The 22,086-nt window shown below is 44.7% G+C and overlaps 1 protein-coding gene across 1 annotated transcript; it reads right to left on the bottom strand.

The window, feature by feature from the left end:
- Positions 1-248: 248 nt before the first annotated feature.
- On the bottom strand, positions 249-22,084 carry nup43 (nucleoporin 43). Its single transcript, XM_072498446.1, has 8 exons — positions 21,905-22,084; positions 18,071-18,190; positions 15,941-16,018; positions 15,665-15,827; positions 9,427-9,562; positions 6,028-6,179; positions 3,224-3,346; positions 249-641 (listed from the first exon to the last, which is right to left on the bottom strand). The coding sequence occupies exons 1-8, from the start codon at positions 22,013-22,015 to the stop codon at positions 418-420; spliced, it is 1,107 nt and encodes a 368-aa protein (XP_072354547.1). The 5' UTR covers positions 22,016-22,084; the 3' UTR covers positions 249-417.
- Between the last annotated feature and the right edge of the window lie 2 nt (positions 22,085-22,086).

The raw sequence follows: 22,086 nt of genomic DNA, 5'->3' as shown, positions 1-22,086 counted from the left end.
AACTATTCATTCAAATGAATGGCTGTTTTTCATTCTGAGTGGGTTTTGTGACTCCAGCGAAGCATTAGGGAATCTATGATATGGAGGCTTAGAAAACTGACACTCGGGTTGTGTGATTTTCAGTGAACTTAATCTGAAAATACCATCACGGATTGCGAAGAATTTTCTATTGCGAGGGATGTGGGCTCAAATCCATCTCGAGGTAGTTTAGTCTTTTGCCCAAGGTTTTTAAACAAAATATCCCCAAGTCAGCTTTGATGGTGGTGCTTTATTGTTTTTGTAAAAAAAAAAAATACCGAAGTGTGCTTGCCATTGTGCTGCACTCATAGGCAGGCAGGTTTTTGGTTTTAACAATGGTACATGTGCAGGAATTTACATTTGAGATTTATCAAAGATGACTGTGTGGTTTGATGCCGATCAGAGCTCCAGAGTACGGGTAATGTAGATGGCTTCTGCATCAGTCCCACACACTAAATGTTCGCCCACAACATCCAAACTATTCACTGACAGGGCATAAGCCCAGAGCAGATTCTCAATATCCACTCTTCCTTTTGCAGCATCCATGGTGAGCCACGCACTGCTCAATGATTGGTTTATGTCGGCATGGGCAACTGTGCCATTCAATGAGAAGTTTCTTCTACCTAAGAAAATGCAGGAGAAAGAGAAGCGATGAGAATAATGTTTTGCATTTATTACAATAAAAGCTCAGGTAACTCCAAATTTTCAGAACCATAAATCTTGCACTTCAGTCCAACTACCAAATGACTCTTCAATTTGGTGCTCAGCTCCAGCCAAGAGCTTGGTCTACTGTGAATTCAACTCATTCTACATATTGTTAGATTGATTATAACGTTTAGTTGTCTCAGAGATGGGAACGATAGCTTAGTAGTTATGTTATTGGACTAATGGTCAAATCCTACCACGGTAGCTGGAGAATTTATATTCAGTTAATTAAATAAATTTTGGAAAATAAAAAGATACTTCAGGGAACCAGATTCATTTTTCCTGAATTTCCTTTTCGAGAAAGAAATCTGCCGGCCGTACCCGGATTCCGCCTTTCTGTGACACCCAATTGTTACAAATAAGAAGCTTAAAAAATAGTTATGTTTAATTTGCTCGCTGTTTAATTTAAAGGAGGAATGGAAGGGTGATGTGATCTGTTCCAAAATCTTCCCAACAACAAGCCTGTGTGGATTGGTTGTTAAAGAGGGGCACAGGATGATTTACTGAGACGAAGGTGTTCATAAGGAGTATCTCTGTTGACAGTAGGTAGACTGTTAGTCTCCAAGTCTCTCAAGGGGAATCTTAGGATTGTCAGGTTTTATAAAATTTTAGTTTAAACTGTCAATTTAATTCTATGCTACCATGGAGTTGAGGGCCTGGAGGATAGCTAATTAGCATTTCCATCTGGATGCAAGGACCGGAGTCAGTCTTTGTGAAGAGAAGAGTCCATAGCAAGCCACCATTGTATTGGGTTACAGGATTTTATAAGATTTTACTAAATCTCACAGACCCAGGTCAGTCTGCAAGAATCTGTGACAGAAATCAGAGATAGAATCCCTATGGTGCAGAAGGAGGCCATTCGGCCCATCGAGTCTGCACCGGCCCTTGAAAAGAGCACCCTAATTTCTTTTTTAAATTTAGAGTACCCAATTATTTTTCTTCCCAATTTAGGGGGAATTTAGCATGGGCAATCCACCTACCCTGCACATCTTTGTGTTGTGCAGTGAAACCCACGCAGACACAGGGAGAATGTGAAAAGCACCCTACTTAAGGCCTGGATAGAGTGGATATTTCCACTTGTAGGAAAAACTAGAAGCAGTGGACACAATCTCAGACTAAAGAGATGATCCTTTAAAACAGAGATGAGGAGGAATTTCTTCAGCCAGCGGGTGGTGAATCTGTGGAACTCTTTGCCGCAGAAGGCTGTGGAGGCCAAATCACTGAGTTGTCTTTAGACAGAGATAGATAGGTTCTTGATCAATAGGGGAATCAGGGGTTATGGGGAGAAGGCAGGAGAATGGGGATGAGAAAAATATCAGCCATGATTGAATGGTGGAGCAGACTCGATGGGCCGAGTGGCCTAATTCTGCTCTCATATCTTATGGTCTTAAGCCCACACCACCCTATGCCCATAACCCTACCTAACCTTTTTGACAATAAGGGGTAATTTAGCATGGCCAATCCAATAACCTGCACATCTTTGGACTGTGGGAGGAAATCCAAGGTCCGGGAGGAAACTCACGCGGACACGGGAGAATGCGCAAACTCCACACAGGCAGTCACCGGAGGCTGGATTTGAACCGTGGACCCTATGCTAACCACTGTGCCAGCATGCCACCCAAGAGGTAGCCGGCCCTGCACCTGAAGCAGAGAAAATGCTGACTATTGTTCACCATGCAGAATGTGGGTGGGAAATCTGCTCAGAATGAAGAGGTCAAGTTTATGAAGATTTAAAACAGGCTGGAAGATTTGCCTAGCTTTGTCTAGAAGAATGAATCTCAAATGTAATTCTCACAGTGAAAGTCAGTTCTGGGTTTAGACTGAGAAAGGAAAAAGGCTACTGGGAATGGAGAATAGCTTTGGACTGGTTCCAGAAGAATGAAATGTCCACTTAAGAGATGAATTAAAGTATAACCATCACATGGAATCGTTGGTCATGTTAAAAGTCACATGGGCTGACTTTTCTGGAGTTTATAGTACAAATTGCCTTAAAAAATAAAGTTTAGTCAATGTTGCCAAACATGATATGTATGGCAGCATCAACTCTCACTCTTTCTGGCCTCCCGCTGATGATCTGGGATGTCATAAAGGAATATTTTCATGGACAAATAATGAAGTCATCTTTTGGCGCCGGAGCGTGCGACTCTCTGCAAGCTCTCCCAAATAGATCTTCTTTTTACATCTCTTATAATCGTTCTAATCTTTTCTATGTATTTACATTGTGGACCTTGTGTTGCCCTTTTATGTATTTTCTTTTTATTTTCTTTTCTTTTCATGTACTAAATGATTTATTTGAGCTGCTCGCAGAAAATTACTTTTCACTGTACCTCGGTACATGTGACAATAAACAAACAAACAATTTTCCCAACTCTTTTCTTTTTAAAAAATAAATAAATATCCACTTCTCAACATAAGTTTACCTGAGCGGAAATATTTAATTTAACATTCTATCCAAGGCCAGAAAACAGCTGCAATTTTGAATCAGTGATTTGGTTCATACCTTGTTGAAGAAAGGAAGGCAGATCAGGAGCTATAACAGAAGCATTCCAATGCCACAGGGACCCATCCTCGGAGCAGGTAAACACATGGTCAGGATTGGAGGGGTGAAAATGAACTTCCCACACTGTTAATAAAGGACAGCACACTTTGAGACGCCAGCAGTCTGCCATTCAACTGAATACACTTACAACAAAAACAGCAGTGACAACCAGGCACAATCGCACACAGGGGTTGTGGGATGTTGATGTCCCAGCTTGGTTTGGACACGGTCGCCATTTATTTGGAAGAGGAATGTTGAGATTACAGCATGGAGGAGGCCACCAGTCAGCCTCTTGTGGCCAGTGCCAGCTACTCCACTGGACCGGTGATATATTGCTCAAGGTCAGGAAGGTCCAAGAAGGATAAACCAGAGATAAGTCCATTCAAATTGAGTTACAATATGGTGAGTAATGGCAGGGGAAGTTGTGACACATATGCATCTAGGATTGGAAAGACTTAGAGAGAAGCACGGACAAAGTGAACTCAACTGTGTTGAACACCAGCATGTAAATCAGAGCTAAAGAGCAGGGATAACTGGAACATGGACTCAGGCTTAGTTCAGACCACATTTTGAAGTGCTTTTCATAATTGTAGGGCATTCTAAGTGGATTTATAGTCAATTAAATATTTTCTGAGTGTAGTCATTATTGGAAGGCAGCAGCCAAATTGAGCACAGCAAAATCTCACAAACAGCAAGTGAAAACATCCGCCTGAGAGGGTGGACAGGGTCCCAGTTCAACATCTCAACTAAAATTTAGCACCTCCAACAGTGCAGTGCTCCATCAGCATGGCACTGGAGTGATGCTTAAATAATGTGTTCAGGTTCCTGCAATGGGATTTGAATCCATGGCCTTCTGGCTCAGAGGCGAGGACGCACTACTGATCTACAACTGATACTTTAAACCTGTTGCAGTCAGTGAGGGAGGGAGGACCCAAATAGAGCAACTAATTTTCATATGCAGTTTAATTATAAATAGAAGCACAGAAGTTTATGTCAGTAGAAGTCACCAAAAAACATGTCAGATTCTAAATGTATGCTGGCGGCACTACGACTTCTCAACCTCTCCACTGTCCTACTCCGGAAAGGCCATTGTCAATTTTTATTCAGTCCTACATTTATTTACAGAGTGAAACATTACAAGCATATCCCTCCTAACTGAAACTGACTTGTGGTGGAATTAAGTTTTTTTTTTAACATGTGTTCAAGTGAAACCCCAATTAATGTCCTCCACCTGCAAATAATTAAACACAAATGATAGATAATTAACAAACACAACCTCCGATTTGTCTTATCTGACATATAGTACAGGATACGCAGAGATTTTTTCAAACTAAGTATTTGCAAGATCAAAGCCTTCCATCTCCGAGGCATTGCTCCAACCTGCCACTGCCTCAGTTAACCTGCTGCAGAAATCCTCATCATGGCTGTAATTCGATTTGGCTCAACTCTTCCAATGTTCCCTTGGCCCACCTCCCATCTTGCACTCTCCTTGAGCTCCTCCAAAACTCTGATGTCCCTATCCTAACTTACACCAAGTCCTGTTCACACATCACTGCTGTGCTCCCTGACGCACACAGGCTCCCACTCTGGCAACACCCAGATTTTAAATTATCCATCCTGGTTCTCAGATTCCTCCATGGCCTTGTCCCACTTATCCAGCAAACACCTGCAAGCTCTTCCGGCCTCTTAAGATGCCTGTGCTCCTCTAACTCTCATTTAAGCTCTGGAATTCCCTCCCTAAGCCTCCCCAGCTCTCTGCCACTGCCACCCTCCTTTAAGACGTTCCATAAAACACACCTCTTTGACCAATGTTTATAATGGAAAATTTGGCGCAGAAAGCGGTTCTTAATGTGGTACTAATGCCTGTAGCATTGCACATGGAGCCAAGACCAAATGGAGTATTCAGGATAAACAGGGTTACAGGGTGGGAGTAATTGAAATGGATTTTCAAAAGCAGAAGAGTTGGGAAGAGTGGACTCAGAAAAAAAGGTTTAGGGAGAGGAGTTGCGAAGAAGGAGAGAAGGGGAAGTAGACGGGGATGCCAAAAAAATGGGAAAAGAGGATTGGGGGTTGGGTGGTGTCTCATCAGATAAATGAAGGTCAGTGCAGAGGGGAGTGGGAGACTGGTCAGAGGCGAGGACAAGAAAGGTCAAGGGAGGAGATTGAGCTCCTGTCGTCAAAACAATGCTCAGTAGATTGGGGAGCAGGTAGTTGTTTAGCTTGGGTGGTTTGACTCCAATCACAGAGTGTGAGGAGATGGATAATGTGGGCAAAATGGGGGAAAGAGGTGGCTGCAATCGCTGGAGTAATGCTCAGCGGGCTGATGGTGCAGATGGCTACAAAAATATCAGTAAAATAGGTTCTTCAGACTTTCAGATCCCCATGGAATTCAAATGGATTCTTCAATGAGCTCCAGGCACAAGGTAAGACTCCCTTAAACCAAACCATCAGTAAGCGGCACCGATCATCATTAGTAACTGTGCTAAACCAGCCGGCATTTATGGTTTTTGACTCAAATGCTCTCTTTGGTAGCTAGTTCCACATTCTCACCACTCTCTAAATAAAGGCACTTTTGAAAATAATTTAATGAAACATAAATGCATTTTACTTTAATGCCAATATGTCAATTCTGGATTATTATTCCCATCACTTGCCCTACCCCACCAAAAAAAAAAGACTGAAGGAAGTTCACTGGATATCAAAACATTTGTGCTGAAAATTCCCAGCAGTTAGAGGGTGGGAAAGATAACAAGAAACAAACATACTTTCTGCAGAATGGGCATCCAGTAAGGAGATGGGTATACTTCCTTGCCGGACATCCCAGATACAAAACGTTCCATCCTGGCCGCCTGTCGCCACTATGTGTTGCTGGTTTGGATGCCTGTCTACACAGTGCAGTGGCACTCGGTCACCCGTCCTGGGAACCAACAAACAGTGGCATTAAAGAAAAAACATACAGTGAGTAAGCACACACTTCTATTAACTTTTGTACTAGAACAAAGAACAATATAGCACACGAACAGGCCCTTCAGCCCTCCAAGCCTGCACCAATCACGTGTCCTATCTAGACCAACTGCCTGTATCCTTCTATACCCCGTCTGTTCAAGTGCCAATCCAATGTTCAGATCTGTTAGAGAACTTGAAAACAATAAAAAGTTTTATAAGGTAATGTCGAGAAATGTTTCTATTTGTGGACGAGAATAGAACCAAGGGAACATCAGTATGACAGACAGTCATTAATAAATCTAATAGGAAATTCAGGAGAAGCTTCTTTACCCAGAGAGTGGGGAACTCAGATCTGTCCAATTTCCTACATTACAGCAGTGACTGCACTTCAAACATACTTCACTGGCTGTAAAGTGATTTGGGATATCGGGAGGGGTGAAAGAATCATAGAATCCCTACAGTGCAGAAGGAGGCCATTCAGCCCATCGAGTCTCCACAGCCCTTGGAAAGAGCACCCTACTTAAGGCCACGCCTCAACCCTATCCCCGTAACCCCACCTAACCTTTTGGACACTAAGGGGCAATTTGGTATGGCTAATCCACCAACCCTGCACATCTCTGGACTGGTGTGTTATATACACGTTTGTTCTTTTCATTTTTCTAGAGGAACCTGTCATTGGTTTAACAACAAAGGTTTAACACAGGTTCAACATAATCAAATCAATGAAGGGAGGGGGTCTGGACATTTATTCTTTAATACAGGACGTGAAATGTTCAACGTGAGAGTGGTGGAAACTGAATCTTTAACTTTCAAAAGTAAATTTGCTATTTTGTTTAAAAAGCTATGGGGGTGGGCGCCACGAGGTGCAGTGGTTAGAACTGGGACTGCGGCGCGGAGGACCTGGGTTCGAATCCCAGCCCTGGGTCACTGTGTGGAGTTTGCGCATTCTCCCCATGTCTGCGTGGGTTTCACCCCACAACCCAAAGATGTGCAGGTTAGGTGGATTGGCCAGGCTAAATTGCCCCTTAATTGGGTACTCTAAAGTTTAAAAAAAAGCTATGGGGAAAGAACAAACAAAGAAAAGTACAGCAAAGGGACAGACCCTTCGGTCCTCCAAGGCTGCGCCAACCATGCTGCCCGTCTAAACTAAAATCTTCTACACTTCCGGGGTCCGTATCCCTCTATTTCCATCCTATTCATGTATTTGTCAAGATGCCCCTTAAACGTCACTATCGTCCCTGCTTCACTACCTCCTCCAGCAGCAAGTTCCAGGCACCCACTACCCTCTGTGTAAAAAAACTTACCTCGTACATCTCTTCTAAACCTTGTCCCTCGCACCTTAAGCCTATGCCCCCTCGTAATTGCCCCTCTACCCTGGGGAAAAGCCTCTGACTATCCACTCTGTCTATGCCCCTCATAATTTTGTAGACCTCTATCAGGTCGCCCCTCAACCTCCTTTGTTCCAGTGAGAACAAACCAAGTTTATTCCTCATATCTCCTCATAGCTAATGCCCTCCATACCAGGCAACATCCTGGTAAATCTCTTCTGCACCCTCTCTAAAGCCTCCACATCCTTCTGGTAGTGTGGCGACCAGAATTGAACACTATACTCCAAGTGTGGCCTAACTAAGGTTCTATACAGCTGCAACATGACTTGCCAATTTTTATACTCAATGCACCGGCCAATGAAGGCAAGCATGCCGTATGCCTACTTGACTACCTTCTCCACCTGTGTTGCCCCTTTCAGTGACCTGTGGAGCTGTACACCAAGATCTCTTTGACTGTCAATACTTTTGAGGGTTCTACCATTCACTGTATATTCCCTACCTGTATTAGACCTTCCAAAATGCATCACCTCACATTTGTCCAGATTAGACTCCATCTGCCATCTCTCCGCCCAAGTCTCCAAACAATCTAAATCCTGCTGTATCCTCTGACAGTCCTCATCGCTATCCGCAATTCCATCAACCTTTGTGTCGTCCGCAAACTTACTAATCAGACCAATTACATTTTCCTCCAAATCATTTATATATACTACAAACAGCAAAGGTGGGAATGCGAGCCAAATACATATTCAATGGGCTGGATTCTGTGTGGCAAAATGTTATGCAGGAACTAGATGTGTAAATGTGGAAACATTTTTCAAAAGTGCAATCTAGTGTTGCAGGATACCGTCACACCTCCTGCATCAGTTGATGTCCCAGTGGTGTGTCCAGCACTGATTGCAGAGACCGGACGGCTCTGGATTTAAGGACCTGTGTCTTTACTCTTCTCACAATGAAGGGCAGGCCTGTAATCTCCAAGGTCTAACCATGGGGGTGGGGTTGGCCTTTGATTTGAATTGTTTCCCTAATGGCCAGGGCTCGGGGGGGGGGGGGGGGGGGGGGGGGGGGTTGGTGCTGCAGCTGCTACGATTTCTTTAGGATTTCCTGTTAATTATGGTGGACTTCTTCCAGCTAACCACAGGAGACCCAGGGACAAGTTATAATAGTTTATTCATGATGCTAGCATGGAGGCAACCTCTGGAGTAGCACCCTCCTGATACAGCTCTCGCAGCTCTAACACACAGCAACTCAGGGAGGGCATTCTAATACAAGTCACAGATACAGACTGCTGTACAATTAGCCAGTACATAAAACACTGTTTTAAAAATTCCAATCTTGCCTCGGTAGGTTTATTATTAAACCTTCACCTAAAGGCTCGTCTTTAAATCGCCTGGTGAGGAACTGTCTGTTCTTCTAACAAATAAACAACCTTGCTGGTGAGTTCCGCTGATATTAGGACCTTGAGGTATAGCAATTGACTAGCATGTGATTTTACGCTAATGCAGGGATGTTAGATCTTTCCTTCCTTTACTAAATCTACAGCATTTCCTGTTTATTATGGTATTCCAGTCAATTGAAAAGAAATAACCATAACATGATATATGTTCCCCCACTACCAAACTTAGTATTCTAAAAACTGTTTAACGATGAGTTCAACTCAAAAGTTAAACAAACAGCCTGCTGTGCATTTCTACTGCTCCTTTTATTTTTATGAATATTGCAGATATGCAGGGCTCCAAAATGTTTCTACAATTGCAATTATAGATACTTAACTATGTGATTGTAATTTTCTATCCTGTTGCACTGTCTTACATTATCTGTTGTGGCTTTGTACATGTACATTTCCTACATCTGGTGCAAGCTTAAGGAGAAACGTGCAACGGCTGAACTTACAAAGAATATATCTGACGAGGATTATTTCCTGGCTGTCTGAAGTCCCAGATTTTCAACTGTCCAATTGAGTTGACTGTCAAAATTTCTGTGGTTCGCAGGAAGGTGACTGCATTGAGTGAACTGCTGTCAGCATCGTCTGGAAAGAGAAGGGGCAAGCCTTGGTGTTGAGATTCATTTACAAACAATCTTATGCCAAACAGAAGATGAGCTTGTTACAAGTCAATGCTCCTACTGTTCAGCAGTAGTGGCTCGTGAGACAGAGCCATTGGTTGTTGGAAACCGGTTTTCATTTTGCAAGATTAATGTACTGAGCAGATGCCAGCTGTGGCTCAGTAGGTAGCACTCTCTCTTCCAAGTCATGAAGATTGTGGGTTCAAGTCCTACCCCAGGCCCCCGAGCACAAAATGAGGGAGTGTTGCACTGCTGTAGGTGCTGTCTTTTGGATATGATGTTAAACCAAGGCTCAGTCTCTCAATTGCTGCAAAAGATGCATTAGTCAAAGAGTAGATAAGAGCACTCCAGTGAACACTGCAGCCACCACCTAAAAACAGATCATATGGTCATCATTGCATTTGTTTGTAGGAACTGGCTGCACACAAGTTGCCATTTTGGCACCAGTGGACTGATGGTTTCTCATCTCTTTCTGGGTATCCCTCATCACTGACATTCACAATTTGGTTGTTAATTGGCTTACACGTTTCACCAGCCAGTTGTGCAAATGCCCATCTGACACTAATCAAGAGCATATACAGTTGAATACCAATTTAAATAAATTCTTTCTCCAAATATTTCCAACCCCCTTTCCTCTTGAACTCATAAAAGCCTCTCTCTCTAACCAAGCTTTTGTTTGCCTGTCTCTGAGACTCAGTGTCAAATTTTGCCCTATTACATTCTTGTGAAGCACTTTTGTTAAAATCGCCACATAGATGGAAATTGGTTTAAAAAATAAATCCTGTTTCCAGAGAATAGGCAATAGAGGAAGTTGAAACAATCACAGAATCCCTAAAGTACAGAAGCAGGACATTTGCCCATTGGGTTTGCACTGACCCTGTGAAAGAGTACTTCACCAAGCTCACTCCCCCGCCATATCCCATTTACCTCTTAATCTCACCTCTCCATCTTTTTGGACAAGGGACAATTTAGCATAGCCAATCCACCTAACCTGCACACCATTGGGAGGACACCAGAGCAACCATAGGAAACCCACACAGCACGGGGAGAAAGTGCAAACTCCACACAGCCACACAGACAGTGACCTAAGGCCGGAATGGAACCCGGGTCCCTGGCGCTGTGAGGCAATAGTGCTAACCACTGTGCCACCGTAACAATGGAACAAGTAACGGTAAAGGCCAAATCTATAGGGAACTGGGTGGAGTTCAAAATACCTCTCTGTAAAGTTGATAATCCATGAGGGAGGGGCAAAAGAAGGCTAGAATACAAGAGCAGGGATGTCTGAGGCTGTATAAGGCTCTGGTCTGACCCCATTTAGAGTATTGTGAGCAGTTTTAGGTCCCGTATCTAAGGAAGGGTGTCCTGGCCTACATTCCGCAAAGAGTGAGAAGAGAGCCAGGAGTTTACAGAGAGTGCAGCTGACTGGGAGCAGAGTCAGAGGGCGGAGATCTAGTTGGTCCACAGGGCAGCTATATTCTGTCAGGTAAGAGGGGATGGAGGCTAGACCACTTGCATGCTCCTCCTGTAGGATGTGGGTGGTGAGGGATACCACCGGTGTCCCCGCTGACTATACCTGCGGGAAGTGCACCCAACTCCAGCTCCTCAAAGACCGTGTTAGGGAATTGGAGCTGAAGCTGGATGAACTTCGGATCATCCAGGAGGCAGAGGGGGTGATAGAGAAGAGTTACAGGGAGGTAACCACACCCAAGGTACAGGACAAGAATAGCTGGGTTAGTCAGGGGAAAAAAAACAAAACAGGCAGATAGTGCAGGGATCCCTCGTGGCCGTTCCCCTTCAAAACAAGTATACCGTTTTGGATGCTGTTGGAGGGGGATGACCTACCGGGGGAAGGCCCTAGCGGCCAGGTCTCTGGCACTGAGTCTGGCTCTGGGGCTCAGAAGGGAAGGGGGGAGAATAGAAAAACAATAGTTGTAGGAGATTCAATGGTTAGGGGAATAGATAGGAGATTCTGTGGTCGCGAGCGAGACTCCCAGAAGGTATGTTGCCTCCCGGGTGCCAGGGCCAGGGATGTCTCGGATCGTGTCTTCAGGATCCTTAAGGGGGAGAGGGAGCAGCCAGAAGTCGTAGTGCACATTGGTACCAACGACGTAGGTAGGAAAAGGGGTGTGGAGGTAATAAATAAGTTTAGGGAGTTAGGCTGGAAGTTAAAAGCCAGGACAGACAGAGTTGTCATCTCTGGTTTGTTGCCGGTGCCACATGATAGCGAGGCTAGGAATAGGGAGAGAGTGCAGCTGAACACGTGGCTGCAGGAATGGTGTAGGAGGGATGGCTTCAGGTATTTGGATAATTGGAGCGCATTCTGGGTAAGGTGGGACCTGTACAAGCAGGACGGGTTGCATCTGAACCAGAGGGGCACCAATATCCTGGGAGGGAGGTTTTCTAGTACTCTTCGGGAGGGTTTAAACTAATTTGGCAGGGGAATGGGAACCGGATTTGTAGTCCAGCAACTAAGGTAGCCGATATTCAGGACGCCAAAGCGTGTAATGAGGCAGTGGGGAAGGGAACACTGACAAAGGAGAGTACTTGCGGGCATGGAGATGGGTTGAAGTGTGTATACTTCAACGCAAGAAGCATCAGGAATAAGGTGGGTGAACTTAAGGCATGGATCGGTACTTGGGACTACGCTGTGGTGGCCATCACGGAAACTTGGATAGAAGAGGGGCAGAAATGGTTGTTGGAGGTCCCTGGTTATAGATGTTTCAATAAGATTAGGGAGGGTGGTAAAAGAGGTTGGGGGGGTGGCATTGTTAATTAGAGATAGTATAACAGCTGCACAAAGGCAGTTCGAGGAGTATCAGCCTACTCAGGCAGTATGGGCTGAAGTCAGAAATAGGAAAGGAGCAGTCACCTTGTTAGGAGTTTTCTATAGGCCCCCCAATAATAGCAGAGATGTGGAGGAACAGATTGGGAAACAGATTTTGGAAAGGTGCAGAAGTCACAGGGTAGTAGTCATGGGTGACTTTAACTTCCCAAACATTGAGTGGAAACTCTTTAGATCAAATAGTTTGGATGGGGTGGTGTTTGTGCAGTGTGTCCAGGAAGCTTTTCTAACACAGTATGTAGATTGTCCGACCAGAGGGGGGGCAATATTGGATTTAGTACTTGGTAATGAACCAGGGCAAGTGATAGATTTGTTAGTGGGGGAGCATTTTGGAGATAGTGACCACAATTCTGTGGCTTTCACTTTAGTAATGGAGAGGGATAGGTGCGTGCAACAGGGCAAGGTTTACAACTGGGGGAAGGGGAAATACGATGTTGTCAGACAAGAATTGAAGTGCATAAGTTGGGAACATAGGCTGTCAGGGAAGGACACAAGTGAAATGTGGAACTTGTTCAAGGAACAGGTACTACGTGTCCTTGATATGTATGGCCCTGTCAGGCAGGGAAGAGATGGTTGAGTGAGAGAACCATGGTTGACAAGAGAGGTTGAATGTCTTGTTAAGAGGAAAAAGGAGACTTATGTAAGGCTGAGGAAATTTGGTTCAGACAGGGCGTTGGAGGGATACAAGATAGCCAGGAGGGAACTGAAGAAAGGGATTAGGAGAGCTAAGAGAGGGCATGAACAATCTTTGGCGGGTAGGATCAAAGAAAACCCCAAGGCCTTTTACACATATGTGAGAAATATGAGAATGACTAGAGCGAGGGTAGGTCCGATCAAGGACAGTAGCGGGAGATTGTGTATTGAGTCTGAAGAGATAGGAGAGGTCTTGAACGAGTACTTTACTTCTGTATTTACAAATGAGAGGGGCCATATTGTTGGAGAGGACAGTGTGAAACAGACTGGTAAGCTCGAGGAAATACTTGTTAGGAAGGAAGATGTGTTGGGCATTTTGAAAAACTTGAGGATAGACAAGTCCCCCGGGCCTGACGGGATATATCCAAGGATTCTATGGGAAGCAGGAGATGAAATTGCAGAGCCGTTGGCAATGATCTTTTCGTCCTCACTGTCAACAGGGGTGGTACCAGGGGATTGGAGAGTAGCGAATGTCATGCCCCTGTTCAAAAAAGGGAATAGGGATAACCCTGGGAATTACAGGCCAGTTAGTCTTACTTCGGTGGTAGGCAAAGTCATGGAAAGGGTACTGAAGGATAGGATTTCTGAGCATCTGGAAAGACACTGCTTGATTAGGGATAGTCAGCACGGATGTGAGGGGTAGGTCTTGCCTTACAAGTCTTATTGAATTCTTTGAGGAGGTGACCAAGCATGTGGATGAAGGTAAAGCAGTGGATGTCGTGTACATGGATTTTAGTAAGGCATTTGATAAGGTTCCCCATGGTAGACTTCTGCAGAAAGTAAGGAGGCATGGGATAGTGGGAAATTTGGCCAGTTGGATAACGAACTGGCTAACCGATAGAAGTCAGAGAGTGGTGGTAGATGGCAAATATTCAGCCTGGATCCCAGTTACCAGTGGCGTACCGCAGGGATCAGTTCAGGGTCCTCTGCTGTTTGTGATTTTCATTAATGACTTGGATGAGGGAGTTGAAGGGTGGGTCAGTAAATTTGCAGATGATACGAAGATTGGTGGAGTTGTGGATAGTGAGGAGGGCTGTTGTTGGCTGCAAAGAGACATAGATAGGATGCAGAGCTGGGCTGAGAAGTGGCAGATGGAGTTTAACCCTGAAAAGTGTGAGGTTGTCCATTTTGGAAGGACAAATATGAATGCGGAATACAGGGTTAACGGTAGAGTTCTTGGCAATGTGGAGGAGCAGAGAGATCTTGGGGTCTATGTTCATACATCTTTGAAAGTTGCCACTCAAGTGGATAGAGCTGTGAAGAAGGCCGATGGTGTGCTCGCGTTCATTAACTGAGGGATTGAATTTAAGAGCCGTGAGATGATGATGCAGCTGTACAAAACTTTGGTAAGGCCACATTTGGAGTACTGTGTACAGTTCTGGTCGCCTCATTTTAGGAAGGATGTGGAAGCTTTGGAAAAGGTGCAAAGGAGATTTACCAGGATGTTGCCTAGAATGGAGAGTACGTCTTATGAGGAAAGGTTGAGGGTGCTAGGCCTTTTCTCATTAGAACGGAGAAGGATGAGGGGCGACTTGATAGAGGTTTATAAGATGATCAGGGGAATAGATAGAGTAGACAGTCAGAGACTTTTTCCCCGGGTGGAACAAACCATTACAAGGGGATATAAATTTAAGGTGGAAGATATAGGAGGGATATCAGAGGTAGGTTGTTTACCCAGAGAGTAGTGGGGGCATGGAATGCACTGCCTGTGGAAGTAGTTGAGTCGGAAACATTAGGGACCTTCAAGCAGCTATTGGATAGGTACATGGATTACGGTAAAATGATATAGTGTAGATTTATTTGTTCTTAAGGGCAGCACGGTAGCATTGTGGATAGCACAATTGCTTCACAGCTCCAGGGTCCCAGGTTCGATTCCGGCTTGGATCACTGTCTGTGCGGAGTCTGCACATCCTCCCCGTGTCTGCGTGGGTTTCCTCCGGGTGCTCCGGTTTCCTCCCACAGTCCAAAGATGTGCAGGTTAGGTGGATTGGCCATGCTAAATTGCCCTTAGTGTCCAAAATTGCCCTTGGTGTTGGGTGGAGGTGTTGAGTTTGGGTAGGGTGCTCTTTCCAAGAGCCGGTGCAGACTCAAAGGGCCGAATGGCCTCCTTCTGCACTGTAAATTCAATGATAATCTATGATTAATCTAGGACAAAGGTTCGGCACAACATCGTGGGCCGAAGGGCCTGTTCTGTGCTGTATTTTTCTATGATCTATGGACATATAGAATCCTACGGTTCTATTTTGTTAAAAAAGAGCTGGTGAGTTCTCCCTGCTATGTTCACCATTATTTATCCCTCAATCAATATTTTAAAGGATTGTTCCTTTAGTCTATCTGGACATCATCACGTTGTTGTTTGTAGGACTTTGCCGTGTGTAAATTGACTGCCATGTTTCCAAAATTCCAACAGTGACAACATTTCAAATATACTTCATTGGCTGTATCGGGCCATTCTGAGGTCTGGAGAGGTGCTATACAAACCCATGTTATCCCTTCAACAAGCACTGTTATTATTTATTTCTTTATACCCACCTATGGTCCGCACAGGTTCCTTTTGGTCAACTTGTAAATGATTGATCCGGCCATCCTCCCCAACGGTGATGATTTCAGGGCCGTTACAGACCAGGCCGGTACAGGGAGCACTGTCATGGGAATGATAGTGGGCACGTTCCCACTGCTGTACCACAGAGAGCACCTGTTTATACAAAATGTCAAGTAAAATTCAAAACAGAAGATGACAAACCTTCCACTTTTAATTCTCAAACCTTTTGGTTATTACCATAAAACTTTCACATTTAGTATCTTTACCTCGTCGATTTCATGATGACGGAATACAATGACACTCCCTGTAGAAGAAGCAGTGACGATCCTCTCCTGATCCAGAAACTATAAAAATATAAGAGCCATAGTAACTGGTTTAGGGGCTGGTTTAGCACAGGGCTAAAGAGCTTGCTTTTAAAGCGGACCAAGGCAGGCCAGCAGCACGGTTCAATTCCCGTACCAGCCTCCCCGAACAGGCGCCGGAATGTGGCGACTAGGGGCTTTTCACAGTAACTTCATTTGAAGCCTACTTGTGACAATAAGCGATTTTCATTTCATTTCAACATCCATTATAAGTCAACCAATAGGAATTTGTAATTGCGCACGCTTGCTTTGAATGCCTATAGACATGGTCACCCAGACACAGGGAAACCCTAATGTTTCTACATTTTAAATAATTACACTTTTGAAGAATGAACCTACTTTTTAAAAACTTCTTTCATGGCTTGTGGATGGGCTTGCCCATCCCTAATGGTCCTCAAGGTGGCGATGAGCCACGCTTCTGCAGTCTCTGTGTTTTAGCTTTCATGTAGTGATTTGGTAGAACTGGGTGGTTAGTGGACCATTTCAGAGGGTAGTTAAGAGTCAAGCACGTTGCTGTGGGTCAGAAGGCATGTATAGACCAGACCAGGTTAAACAGGCAGATTTCCTTCCTTAAAGAATATTAATGAACCAGATAGGCTTTTACATCAATCGATATTATTTTGATGGTCACTATTACTGAGACATTATATATTCATTAACTTTAATTGAATTCACATACCACCAGCTGCTGTGTTCAGATTTGAACCAATGTGTCCCAATTCATTTTTTTGTTCAATAAAGGGGCAATTTAGCGTGGTCAATCCACCTAGCTTGCACATCTTTGGGTTGTAGGGGCGAAACCCACGCAAAAATGGGGAGAATGTGCAAACTCCACATGGACAGTGACCCAGAGCCTGGATCGAACCTGGGATCTCGGCGGCGAGGCAGCGGTGCTAGCCACTGCACCGCCCTGCTGACTCTTCAGCTTCATTGTTGCTCAGGTTCCTACTGCGGCACAGAGAGCTGATATACTTGTACTGTACTGGAAAACAGTTTGGCAACTTCATTTTAGCAGTGACCCGTCTCAGATTTGTCACAGAACTTGCCACAGGGGTCAAACATTTTGCATTAGTATTTGGAATTTGATTGCCATGTATTACCATATTTAGGGGCATTAAAAGCCCACCCCCAATAGGAGATGATGGTGGGCTGCCTTCTTGAGCTGCTGCAGCCCATGCAGCAAAATGTGTATGTAAATATCCTCTACTCATTACACTGTTGTTGAAGGAGACAGAGGGTGGAAAGAGGGGTGGCAATGGTACGGGGAGGTTCTCCAGAATGTTGCCAAGGATTTTAAGAAGCACTTGAAGCACAATGGCAGACAAGGTTACGGACCAAGCATTGGAAACAGATTAGAATTGATGGGTGATTGATGGCCAGCACAGACATGATGGGCCAAAGGGCCTGTAAAACTGGGAGCTTCAGTTGCCTGCAGGTGACTTGGTGACAAAAGGCACAAGAGTTAGGCAACCTAAAAGAGATTTATAAACTGATGACAGGTTTTGATAGAGTAAACAGGGAAAATTTGTCTTGTAAATGGGGTAATAACCAGGGGGCCAATAATTCAAAATAATTTGAAAAGCTAAGCGGAGGGGGGACGAAGAGAAACGTTTTGATTTAGAATTGTAAGGATCTACCAGAAAAGGTGATGAAAGCTGATCCATAAACAACTTTCAAAGGGACTTGTTCAGGTATACGAGATGGAGGAACTTGCGGGGATTATAGACAAAGAAAACAGAGATTTGGGGGTGAATACGCCAGCACAGGTACGACAGGCAAATAGCCTCCTCGAAGCAGTAAACTCCTTGGCTGATACAATGGTGCCAGTACTCATCTTAATCCTACATTAACACATTTCCTTCTGTGATAACTCAACACCAGAGTATACAATGTTGAATGCAACACTATTTTGATTACATGCAAATTATAGCAGCGGTGTTTGAAATGAAATCCAATGCAACCTTGGGGAAATTAGGATATGTGCAAGGTGGGTTGCATGGTCCCATTCAAGCTTGACCACTGCTTTATAGTTACCTGTAGCTCCATGACGTCACCCTTGTGCTGGATGTCACACAAGGGCTTAGTGTTCTCCAAGAACAGCTGATCTGTTTCAGTGTCTTCTGTAACTGTGTCCCAAATGCAGACCGTATTCTTCTGCATAGGACAAAAAAAAAGAACGGTTCATTCCAGGGACTTAAAAAAAACAGGACCTGTCTCAACTACAGTCCTCTACAAGCTTGAAGCGAGCTGCTTAGCCTGGACTGCGAGTTTGGAACTGAACGAGATGATGATAAAGTTAATAACCATCAGGTGAGAGGCAAGATATGAATATAATTAGAACATAATAAAGGATTATAGAATCTCAAACCTATCTTGCCTGTACAGGTTTTTTGAAAGAGCTATGCAAATAATCCCACTCTCTCTGCTCTTTCCCCATAGCCTTGCATGTTTCCTTTTCAAATGTTGATCCAATTCGCTTTTGCAAGTTCCTATTGAATTGAATCTACTTCCACTAGCCTTTCAGGCAGTGCATTCCAGATCATAGCTCACAGCATAAAAAAGTCTCATCTCCCTTCTGGCTCTTTGGCAATATATTATATATATATTTTTTTTTAAATTTCCAATTAAGGGGCAATTTAGCGAGGACAATCCACCTACCCTGCACATCTTTTGGGTTGTGGGGGTGAGACCAATGCAGACACAGGGAGGATTTCCCACTTTCTCTGTCTGTTAGCTTGGACAAAGAGTCATTGGACTCGAAACGTTAGCTCTTTTCCCTCCCTACAGATGCTGCCAGACGTGCTGAGATTTTCCAGCATTTTCTCTTTCGTCACAGGGAAGATGTTCAAACTCCACACGGATAGTGACCTGGGGCCGGGATCAAACCTGGGTCCTTGGTGCCGTGAGTCAGCAGTGCTCAGCACTGCGCAACCGTGCCACCCCTTTCTGGCAAAACTAAAGCTATGTCTACGAGTTACTGACTCTCCTGCAACTGGAAACAGTTTCCCCTTATTTACTAGATCAAAGCCTTACATAACCTTGAACACTTCGACTAAACTTGCCTGTGAACCTCACAGCTCCAAGAACCATCCCAGTTTCTTGAGTCTCTCCACATAAATGAAGACATTCAATCCCAGTACCATTCTAGTAAATCTCTCCTGCACCCTCGTCAAGGTCTTCACACACTTCCTAAGGTGCTGCACCCAAAATTGGACACAACAGGCCTCAAAACCTGTGATTTATAAAATGACTTCCTAGTGATTATGTCGGATTACATAGAATTTACAGAACAGAAACCGGTCACTTAACCCAGCAGGTGGATGCCTGTGTTTAAGTTCCACATGAACCTCCTCCCACAATTCTTCATTAAACCTTATCAGCCCTTCTATTCCTTTCTGCCTCACTGTTTATCCTTAATTCCACTTAAATGCATCAATGTTTGTCAACTCAACTCAATTTGTGGGAGCAAATTTTAAATTCCAACCTCTCACTGTGTAAAGATGCTTCTCCCAAATTTCTGATTACATTTAATGGTTACTATCTGATATTGATGACCTCTAGATTTGGAGTCCCTCATAGGTGGAAATAGCTTCTCTACACCTATCCTATCAAATCCCTTCATAATCTTAAAATACTTCCATTGGCTTATCCCCTCAGTCTTCATTCCTTACAAGAGGAGGAGGTCCAGCCTGAACAACCTTAACTGATAGATATGATCTTTCAGTTCCGGTGTCATTCTAGCAAATCATTTTTGCACCTCTTCCAGCCTCTATATCATCCGGAGACCAGAACTGTGCACAGTACTCCCAAGTGTGGTCTAACCATGTTGAGGTACAGGTTTAAGATAACTTCTTTGCTTTTCAATTCTAACATGCTGGAAATGAATCCCAGTGCTTTTTTAAGGCTTTATTAATCAGTTTAGTAATATGTGTTTCTGTATTCCCAGATAATTTTGTTCCTCTACCTCAATTAGAAACAAATTTTCTAAGGCGCATCTGGCCTCCTTATTCTTCCTACCAAAACATACCACCTCACACTTAACTGTATTGAGATTCATTACGGTCATTCTGCAAACTTGTTAAGGTTTTCCTGCATTTTCTCAGTCTCTGCTGTATTAATTATACCCTCCAATTTGGTGTCAGCTGCCAATTTTTGAAATTGGGGGTATTTCAAATTCTTGATTCAAATGGTTTGTATAAATGATAAACAATAATTGTCCCAGCATCAGGAACATCATTTTCCTTCTTTTTGACAGTCTTAAGAACTTCCTTTAACCCCCAACACTACTCTGTATTGTAGTCAGCTTGGTATCCATTCAGCAAGGATCTTTTCACAAGTCTCTACAGGGCAGGAGGAGGCCATTCGGCCAATCGGGTCTGCATCGACCTGAAAGAACAACCTACCTAAGCCCACTCCCCAGCCCTGTCACCATATCCCCACATAACCTGCATACTTTTTGGATGCTAATTGGCAATTTAGCATGACTAATCCTCCAAACCTGAACATCTTTAGACTGGGGAAGAAAACTGGAAAACATCTTCTGAACATTTGTATCATAAAAAACATCAAGGATCACGCATGAGCTTTTAACCAGATTCACTCCTGCCCATGGACCTCCTTCCCCTCTTGGAGACCTCCCCTCCAATCTCCCTGGGCTCCCGCTCCAATCTCCCTGGGGGGCTCCCCCCTCCAATCTCCCTGGGGGGCTCCCCCCTCCAATCTCCCTGGGGGGCTCCCCCCTCCAATCTCCCTGGGGGGCTCCCCCCTCCAATCTCCCTGGGGGGAGGGGGGTGTAGCCACCTTAGTTGGCCATTTCCTGACTTAAAATGCAGTACCGCAAAGGCTGAAGGGAAAATCAGCCAACACAGGCAAAAACTAGCCTGGCGCAAGTTACTGGGTATTAAGACTCTGCAAAAACCCAGACAGCATCGATACAAGCAGCCATCTGCATAGTAATGTAGCAGCCATCTACATAGTAATGAGCGATCCCCGGGAACAATCGAAACATTTAAGGTAAACAAGGCCAAGCCGGACTCCTCGGCCAACACAAAAGAGGTTAGCGGACACTTAAAGACCGCCCAACGATCAGGGAACAGCTCCAGTATTGAAGAAATCGAACCAAGCGATTGGAACGAAGTCCAATCACTTGAAACCAGGTATGGGGTCCGCCCCGAAAGGCGGGAAGCCCCTGGGGACTATAAAGTAAAGCCCCCAAGTTCAAATCGTCCTTCTTGACAGGGTCACTCAGGCAACGCAAAGCAACCCTTGACAGTGACCTGTCCGGCGGCCTCCAAAGAAGCAAGTCTCAAGTCAACACTCGCTACGAGATAGGCGCTACCAGTCTATACCAGCTTTTGAATCCTGCAGTTTCAGAACCCGAACGAAAGGCCATTTGTTCCCCTGACCTGGTGGGCCAGTCCGAAGCTAAGCATAGTTATAGAAATAGCCTAGAAAGTAGAGTTTATGCATGAGTAGCGATTTACTGTGTATAATAAATGTGTATTGATTTGAATCTTACTAATTGGTGTATTGAGTTATTGATCATTATTTGAACTTGAACCTCGTGGCGGTATCATAAAGATACCTGGCGACTCTAGAGCAAAGGTTATAAGCCAATTGACCAACCAAAAGTTAGAAACAGGGGATCCACCCTCCAATCTCCGGGGGGGGGGGGGGGGCCCTCCCCCTCTAATCTCCCTGGGGGGGCTCCCCCTCTAATCTCCCTGGGGGGGGGCTCCCGCTCCAATCTCCCTGGGGGTCGCCCTCTCCTTCCCTCCAGCTCTTCCCCCTCTTGGCAGCATACGCCGAGTTGCATCTCTTCTCCTTCCCCCTCTCCGTCTCCTTGTTATCGCCTCACGCTCTGCTCACCTCGGCGTCCCACGATCCGCTGGCAAAGTATTCGGGGAGCTGGAGGCTGGAGCCGGTCGTCGGCCGCCAGCGGACCCGGCTGATCTTCTGCGAAACGTACCTGCCCTCCATGACAGCAGGGGGAACGCCGCGACCCCCGGCGTTTAACTTCCGGGTGAAGAGAGAGAGAGAGCGAGAAAGAG

Source organism: Scyliorhinus torazame, chromosome 4 (genome assembly GCF_047496885.1).
Source record: "Scyliorhinus torazame isolate Kashiwa2021f chromosome 4, sScyTor2.1, whole genome shotgun sequence".
Taxonomy (NCBI): domain Eukaryota; kingdom Metazoa; phylum Chordata; class Chondrichthyes; order Carcharhiniformes; family Scyliorhinidae; genus Scyliorhinus; species Scyliorhinus torazame.
This window is presented reverse-complemented; position numbering and strand designations above follow the sequence as displayed.